Source organism: Gracilinanus agilis, chromosome 4 (genome assembly GCF_016433145.1).
Source record: "Gracilinanus agilis isolate LMUSP501 chromosome 4, AgileGrace, whole genome shotgun sequence".
Classification (NCBI taxonomy): Eukaryota; Metazoa; Chordata; class Mammalia; order Didelphimorphia; family Didelphidae; genus Gracilinanus; species Gracilinanus agilis.
This window is the reverse complement of record NC_058133.1, coordinates 485487317-485496060: the sequence shown is the minus strand read 5'-3', so window position 1 is coordinate 485496060 and position 8744 is coordinate 485487317. Positions and strand designations below refer to the sequence as shown.

At 49.1% G+C, this 8744-nt stretch overlaps 1 protein-coding gene across 1 annotated transcript in view; it reads left to right on the top strand.

Annotated features, from left to right (window-relative positions):
* LYRM9 (LYR motif containing 9) overlaps nt 1-8357 on the top strand; it is an 8541-nt gene extending 184 nt beyond the window's left edge. The window contains exons 2-4 of the mRNA XM_044676254.1: nt 6007-6159; nt 7587-7679; nt 8084-8357. Coding sequence (XP_044532189.1) covers nt 6022-6159; nt 7587-7679; nt 8084-8101 — 249 coding nt within the window. The 5' untranslated portion in view covers nt 6007-6021 and the 3' untranslated portion in view covers nt 8102-8357. The remainder of the gene's footprint in view (nt 1-6006; nt 6160-7586; nt 7680-8083) is intronic.
* Nucleotides 8358-8744: the final 387 nt, after the last annotated feature.

Genomic DNA, 8744 nt, shown 5'->3' with positions numbered 1-8744 from the left:
GGGATGGGGGGGGGGTGTCCCAAGGTTTTGTCGCGCGCACGCGCAGTGCTCTCTGCATGGCGCTTCCCAGGATGAAATTGACCAGGCCCTTTAAAGTTCCCGGGCCTAGGCCGGGCGGAGCCGCTAACCTTTGCTGCTGCAGTCCCCATCCCCCGCCCCAGTGCGCACCGCGTAGGGTCCTAGAACTGAGGACCCTTTTAGAGGCCGGCCTTTCATTCCGTTGATGGAGAAACTGAGGCCCAAGGAAGGGACATGACTCCCCAGATCGCAGAGCTGCTTTCAAAGGCAAGATCTGAACCCAGGCCCGGCCTCCGGGATCTCTGCGCTTTGCGCTATACCGTTGCCGTAGGCGCTCTATCCTTGCCCTTGCTGGGACATGTCACCTTGGCCCTGGTGCAGGGTTTCCGGCGTGCCTGGGAGAATGTCAGACATGGAGAAGGCGCTTCATTAAAATAAAAATCTAATGAAACTGCCTTCACCTTCACTCTGTACTCCAGCTGCATGAAAACCCAGACAGAGCCAGCCATCTAGGCTTGGTGGAAGTCCGTGTTCTCCCAACAGGGATGTGAGTGTTGCTGTTTTCTTTAAACCCTTCCTTTTAGACAAGAGACCTTGGACTGGGAGCCAGGAAGACCTGGGTTCAGATTCTGCCTCTGACTCCACTCCAAGTCAGGAAGGAGAAGGGGTGGGATTAAAGTTAATACCTGTTAGGTAGCCACCAGGAGCCACAGAACTGCCTCTGTCTTGAGGGCTGGGACCGCCTTTTGCCTTTACTTTGTGTCCTGAGCACTTAGCACAGGGCCTGGCAAAGAGGAGGTGATGAATAACTGTTTATGGACTGATGGTTACATTGATAGAGGCAAGTCCCTTATGGGGAGCTCCCAGACCCTAATGAAATCATGAGCCTAGTCTAAAAAAAGGTGTTGGGGCCCTTAGTTGAACAGTGGATAGAGTGCCAGGCCTGGAGATGGGAGTTCAAATCTAGCCTCAGACACTTTCTGGGCAAGTCTCTTAACCTCCATTGCCTAGCCCTTGCTACTCTTCTGTCTTAGAATTGATACTAGGACAGAAGATAAGGAGGTGTTGTTTTTTTAATAACCCTTCCTTTCCATCTTAGAATTAATATTATGTATTGGTTCCAAAGCAGAAGAGGGGTAAGGCTAGGCAATGGGAGTTAAGTGACTTGCCCAGAATCCCACACCTAGGAAGGGCAGATTTGAACCCTGGATCCCCATTCTCAAATTTACTGAGCCATCTAGCTGCCCCCAAAGGGTTTTAAAAAACAAAATAGTAACAACCACAACAAAAAAGTGCTAAGTTCTGCGCTTGGTTCTGGGGATACAAAGACAAACTAAAACAATCCCTATTGGGGCAGCTGGTTGGCTCAGTGGATTGAGAGGTCCTGGGTTCAAATCTGTCCTCAGGCACTTCCTAGCTGTTACTCTGGGCAAGTCACTTAACCCCCATTGCCTAGCCCTTACCACTCTTCTGCCTTGGAGTCATTATACAGTATTGACTCCAAGATGGAAGGTAAGAGCTTTAAAAAAAAACAATAAGTAAATAAATAAAACAATCCCTGCCCTTAAGGAGCTTACATGGGGTGTTGCTATAACTTGTGTTTTTCCTCTTGCCCAGGTTATCTTTCCAGAGCCCTTCACTACAAAGGTAAAAACTAAGAGAATTGTGGAGGAGATGAACTGGGAACAAATTCTGGGCAGAGTTTGTGAAGCCATTAGGCCCCAAGGTCTTACCCCAAAGCAAGGCTTCCCCAAGGGGGTCTGCAGTACCAGCTCATCTGGAGTCAGAGGACCTGGGTTAAAATTCCACCTCTGGCATTATCTGGGTGACTGTGGGCAAGTTGTACTATCTCTCTGAGGGTAGATTTCCTTATTTGTGAAGTACGTTTGAACGAGATGACTTCTTAGGCCCTTTCCGGCTCTAGCTCTATGATCCTGTGGATCAGCTTCCTCACGCTACTGTAAAAATTGAAGAAGAGCTCACTTGGGGTTCAGCCGCTTACTCACCAGGGAATGAATCTGGGCTGCTGGATAGATTGACCTTTTACTTATTGGTACTTTGGTGTTAAAACTCAGCTGCTTCTGTGCCTCTGGAGTGTCAGCACCCTCTAAATTTCAATGCCCTAGGACAAGGTACTAGTTGCCCTGCCCTAGTTATGAGACCTTGCATCCTCTAAATAAGTTTGAGTGGTTGTTCTCCTATCTCAGAAGAGTAGGAAGATTACTGTAATTTTAGGTTATGATTTTGGGAATGACGCTATAGCATCCAGGGCTACCTAGCTCACCACATACCCACATGTTAAATTAGATGAGCATTTTTTTTTCTTTCTGGTTTAGATCTCTAAGTGAACCCACATGGATCAGCTACTGGGTATGATTGACTGTGACTAAGTATTATAATTGAGACTAAAATAACCTCCCACCCATACTTGCTGAGTTGGTTACTAAGGTTTGCTTGCATCTTTGAGTAATATTGCAAAGTTACACTCTCTCCAAATGTTCATTTGGAGAGCTACAGATGGTAGCCATCTGTTACATGACTAGCAATTTACAATATTTGATTAGCACTTTATATGTCTAGTGTAGACCTGCCAGGATTATCTTGCAGGCCACTTGATGAAAAAGTTGGCATTGGTCTTTGAGTAGGGCACAGGATACCTCTGGGAAGTCTCTGCCTTTGTCAGGCCGAAAGCTGGGATGGCATCCTAGTAACTAGTAGCTGATATGATTAATAGCTATGAGAACTCAGTTAATTCCTGTCCTTTTTCCAGCATTTTCCTTTTAGCTGTCACTGTTCATACCCCTTAGGGAGCTGGATTTATACGATTAATGTCAAAGCTAGGTCCTAGAGGGGGAGAAAGGCTGTGGCTTTCCATATAATAAAGGTGCTTAACCTTTCTTGTGTCTTGGAACTTTTTGGCAGTCTGGAGAAGGCTTTGATCTCCTTCTTGGGATGATGTTTTTAAATGCAGAACTTAAAATGCAGAAGATTGCAAAGGAAATTAATTATATTGAAATACTGTAATAAAATTATTTTGTTAGTAAAATTAATCTTATTAATAAATTATTTTATCAAATATTTTTAAAGAATTTGTAGACTCCAGGTTAAATAAAAGCCCTTGCCTGAGTGAACATGTTAATAACAAACAAAAAAATTTATAAAATTGTGTTGTACAAAAGCAAACTGTGCCTGTCCTCAAGGAAATTATAGTCTCCTGGGGGAGATGGCACACTAGTGGCCAGGGAGGGGCACTGGGATCAGGAAAGATATAGGCATTGGGAGGAGTGTTTTGGGGAAGTGGATTGACACATCTTAACCAGGAATAATGATGGGAGTTGGGGTTAGAATGGCCCAGGAGAGGCTGTCACCATTCAGGGCACTGACAGCCCCAGAACAGAAGGCTCTTCTGGGCAGCAGGAGGTCGGTGAGGCTTTGAAATAGATGACCCAAGAGGACCAGTGAAATAGCAGCCTTCATAATGCTGGCTGAATTGAATATGACTATTTGAGTATGGAGAGAGGTTTCTGTATAATGTAAACTCTTGGAAGACAGGTTTTGTTTTTGTCTTCCTTCCTTCACTATCCCTGGGACTTCTCAAAACAAATACCCTTTTCATTTCAGGGTGTCTTTTTTTAGAACAGCAGCTTCTCAAGGGCAAGGACTCTCCTGGATTTGTATTTGTATCCCTAGTTCCTAGCATAGTGCTTGGTCCTTAGTAAGGGCTTAATAAAAATGCCTTCCCTTGCTTTTCCCCCCTTCCTCCTGTCTTCCTCCCTCCCTCTTCCTTCCATTTCTCTCTTCCTTCTCTTTCTCCCTCCTTCCCTCTGTTCATTTATTTACTACAACCTAGAACAGAACCTGGCACATAGATGGCTCATAAATGTTTTTGGAATTGAATGAAATTGAATTCTGGGAGAAGAAAAAATTACTTTTGAGGTAGATGGTTTTAAGGGGCCCCAAATGTTATATAAAATTGGAAAAACAACCACTAGACCTTATTTCTTAATTTAAAGCTGACCATTGGACTGTGATCTTATCTCTCTTTGGCTACCATCTATACAGTCACTTACTATCTGGCTCAATTTCTTTTTCTTTAAAATGGGAAAAATTATACTCATGGGATGGGAAGATAGAATAGCAATTAAATAGGAACAATTTTTTTTTGGTGGGGTTCCCAAATGCTTCTACATAGAATCATGTTATTGACATTCTGTTATTGTTTATATCCCCTACTAGAATTTTCTCTTAAGAATCCTAAGGAGGGCTAAAAATAAGTCTTTTTGCCAAAAGTTGTGGGTTTAACTATCTCATGGCGTGTTATGAGGAAATAAATTCTATTATTATTTGTTTTTATTAATAACAACAATAACCAGATTCAGCTGTTCTTAGAGAGTTTAGTTTCCCTGCTCACAAATTACTCCCTGAGTAGTATGATCTAATGACTAGACTTGGGTTCCAATTTTGTCTCTGACACTTAGCAGCTGGGTACCTTACTTGTCCTCTCTGGACCTTAGTTTCTTTGTGTGTAAAGTAAAGGGGTTTGGAGGCAGCTAAATGGCCCAGAAGACAGAGGGCCAGGCCCAGAGTCGAAAGGATTTGGGTTCACATTTGACCTCAGACACTTCCTAGCTGTGTGACGTTGGGCAAGTCACTTAACCCCATTTGCCTAGCCTTTTCCACTCTTCTGTCTTAGAGTTGATAACTAAGACAGAAAGTAAGGGTTTAAAAAGAAAACAATGAAGGCATTTGACTCCATGAGCTTTGAGTTACCTTCCAGCTTTTAATTTTGAAAGCCAGCCTCTTGGAGTCTCAGGTTTTCCGTCTCTAAACAGCAGCTGGACTTTCCGGTCTGTATATTTCCTTTTGGGTCTGAAATCCATGCTCAGGCCATTGCTGTTCTCCGGGACGAGCCATCATTTAAAGGTAGAGACACTAAAGCCTGGAGCACGGAGCTCCCATGGCAGGTGTGAGGCCTTGTCAGATACTACAGAATCTCAGTCTCTCCCCTCGGTTCAGAAAGATCTCACAAATGGCACCTGCCTGCTGCAGGGCATCCAGTGGGAGCTCCCCTCAGTGGGTTTGGTTTCTGACAGTTGGGGTGGATTGTGCTGAGTCATCCACATTCTCCTCCTGCCTCCATGGTGGCCGCCCCAGACCAGGACAGTGGTGATACCCTTGTCTTCTTTCTCCTGCTTCCCTTCTTCTCAGCTCATTAGTTTTCCTCAAAGGAAGAAGTGGTTTTTTGAGGAAGAAATAGAAAGGTGAGAGAGGAGATGGCTTTTCTTTCTTTTCCTTGTATTTTTGCTGGCTGTGATTCATTGGTAAACATCCACATAGATCCTGTGATGTGTCAGGTACTATGTGAAGTGCTTTACAGTTGTATTGCATCTTTACATCAATCCTGCAGGCTAGGGCCTATATCTCCATTTTACAGATGAGGACACTGAGTCCCAGAGACTTAAAAAAAAAAAACAACCAACACTGTGTATTGGTTCCAAGACAGAAGGGCAGTAAGGGAGGCAGTGGGGTTAAGTGACTTGCCCAGGGTCACTCAGCTAGGTAGGAGGTGTCTGAGGCCAGATTTGAACCAGGACCTTCAGTCTCTAGGCTGGGCTCTCTTGTCCACTGAGCCATCTCACTGTCCTGGTATTCTTCTAATCCAATCCCATTAATTCACAGAGAAGAGGGAAGCAAAAGATGGGGGGAGGGGGCAAGGGAAGTGACTCATGCAAGGTCACTTTGCTGGTAGTGGCACAGCTGAATCTGGAATCCACCTAAGGGCCCTGAGAGGCCCAAGGGATGGAACATAGAGTTCCTATTGGCTTCAGACGGACTCTGTGACCCTGGGCAAGTCACTTGACCCATCTGTCTCGGTTTCCTCAATTGTAAAATGGGTACCGGACCAGCACTTTTTGTGGTAGTCCTGAGGATCAAATCGGAGAATCTTTGGAGAGTGCCTCACCCAGGATCCCCTCTCCCGCCCTCTAGGAGGAGGTGACACCGATGCCGATGCCGATGGGCCCGTTACCGGGCGCTGAGTTAGTTCAGACACCTCTTCAGCTGTACCGGTACCTGCTGCGCTGCTGTCGCCGGCTGCCGGCCAAGAACATCCAGGAGCACTACAAGCACGCCATCAAGCAGGTGGGAGAACCCCCCCCCCCTTGCCCCCAACCTCTCCTAACCCGCCCCCGTAGGGGCGTCTCCTGCCAGCTCCGCCTCCCCTCAGCCTGGAAGACAGAAATGCAGAACCTGCCTCACACACTTACAGCTTTGTGACCCTGGGCAAGTCCCGCTTGCCTCCGTTTCCCCAGCTGTAAAATGGGGATATTGTTGTGAGGACCAGGTGTGGCCGTAATTGTAAGTGCTTAAGCGCAGTGCCTGGCATTAGTACCGCACTTGTTACTCTAGGCCGGGTTCCTCATTCCAGGGACCGAGTGAGGTCTCGTGATCTCGGGGGCGATCTCCGGGGCGATCTCCGGGGCGGGGCTCTTCTCTCGCAGCTTCCTGTGGTCCCTTACCCAGGGAGCCCTCTGCTGGGGAGGCGGGGGCGGGGCCTGTTGGGGCGGGGCGGGGCGTGGTCCTCCGGCCAGTCTCCTGTGGAGGCTGAGCTTCCGGCCTCCTGATCTTGGCTGTTAGTGGGCAGGCGACCCCCAGAGAGGCTCCCAGCTCGGCTGGCTCTTCTATTCCGCACAGCCTTCTTTGGGTTTCTCACCTCTCACTTCCTAAGTTCCCGTGGGTGGGGCTCCTCTCCTGCCCCCCCCCCCAACTCACTGAAATAATCGGTGATTTGGCGACAGCCCTGTGAGACAGTGAAGGATCCGAGGCTCCCAGGAGGGAGGTGACTTTCCCCAGGGTTGGCCGACTGAGAAGAGTTAGAGGCAGGCCTTGGTCCCTTCCCAGAGCGGGGCTCATTCCAGGACGCTGCTTTGCCTCTCGCAGGTTAGGCCACCCATTCATCTGGACACTCCGCCATGGGAGGAAGGAAGGGGAGATCCTGTGTTCTTCTCATGGTGGGGGTCAGATCCACATGGAGTGATCATGAGACAGGCCAAGGAACACGGATTCTTGCAGCTTCCTTGTGGCCTGGTTTCTTCCCCCTCCCCCTTCCCGACCCCCCCCCCCCCAATGGTTACTTTTACCCCCTGCCCCTTTCAGTCTGGCCTGATTATTTGGCACCTGGGCCAACCCTGAGCCTGCTGTCCTAGAGGAGGAACAGAGGGAGGTTCCACACTGGAAGTTCCCCTCTCTTATAAGTGACCCATCAGGATTGAGCTCGCCCTCTTCCCCCAGGCCCCCAGAAACCCCATCTTCTGTGTTCCATGAGCTGGTATTCTGAGGCTTCTCAGTGATTTTTTTTTTTTACCCTTACCTTCTGTCTTGGAATCAATACTGTGTATTGGTTCTAAGGCAGAAGAACATTAAGGGCTAGGCAATGACCTGCCCAGGGTCAAGCTAGGAAGTGCCTGAGGCCAGATTTGAACCCAGGACCTCCTGTCTTTGGGCCTGGCTCTCCATCCACTGCCCCACCCCACTGCCCCTCAGTGATTTCTTATACTCACACTCTCCAGAGTTTCTACGTCCATGCAGATGAAGACAGCCCAGAGAGGATCCGGCAGATCATCCAGAGGGCCATTGAAGATGCCGACTGGGTCATGAAGAAGGTGAGTTCTGGGCCTTGGCTAAGGATGGGAAAGCTGGGGGATCACCCCTGACTCGGAGGCTTCCTGGGCTCCGAGCTTGCCTCTGCTGCAGGCCCCTCGCTGGGCAGAGGAGGAAGCTCTAGAGCCCCACAGGTGACCGGGCCCAGCTCGCCTCCCTCGAGGACCGCCCATGTCCGGCAGAAGCTCTTCCCCTAGTGGGCAAGTTGCACCCCGCTGCCCTTTCTAATCCGGCGTGATGATGGCCACCTCACACGCAGCCCTGACTTTCTAAAAACCACAGTTGCTGCCATTTACCTAAAGGACGCGGGTTTCGATCGATAACCTAAAAGCAACCCAAAGCCATTTCCCTTTTATTCCTCCGGCGTGCGGTCCTCACTTGCTCCTCTTCTCTCTCCCTTTTGCAGTACGAGAAGCCGAAGTAAGAGCCCGCCGAGCTCTCTGGAGCCCCTCGGCCGACGGCCCCCCAGTGGAGCAGAGCGCGGGGCGGAGGGGACACGTGCGAGCCTTCAGCGGCCCCTGCTGGGCCCCGTCTACCCCCGCCGGGCCGGCTGGCAGCAAGAGTTCTGTTTTGTCCACATTTGGGCGTCATTCGTTTACTCTGTGAACATTCATCCACACTCATCAACGTCTAAACAGAAACACGTGTTTCTCGAACCTCTCTTGTGGGCCCAGCGCTGCGCCGAGGAGAGAAGAGAATCCGAAGTGTTGGGCCTTTCGGTAAAGCCCCGGGGTTTAGTCCAGTGCCTGGCATAAAGCACACCCTTAAGTGCTCATTGACTGATTGTGTGTGTGTGTGTGTGTGTCTGTCTGTCTGTCTGTCTGTCTGTCTGTCTGTCTCTTCTCCCCAAAGAATGCAGCCTTGCTACCTTGTGCCTCCCGCCTGCAAAGAGGGAAACAAAGGAGAGAAAGAGAGACGTTGCCAAGGCAGCAGGAGCTGAGGGGAAAGAAGGAAGGAAGGAAGTCTGTCTGTCTGTCTGTCTGTCTGTAGAAGCAGCCCCAGGCAGGGCACAGTCCCTTCCATTCGCGCCTCACTTCCAGACAGAATTTGCCTTTCAGAGCTCCCCG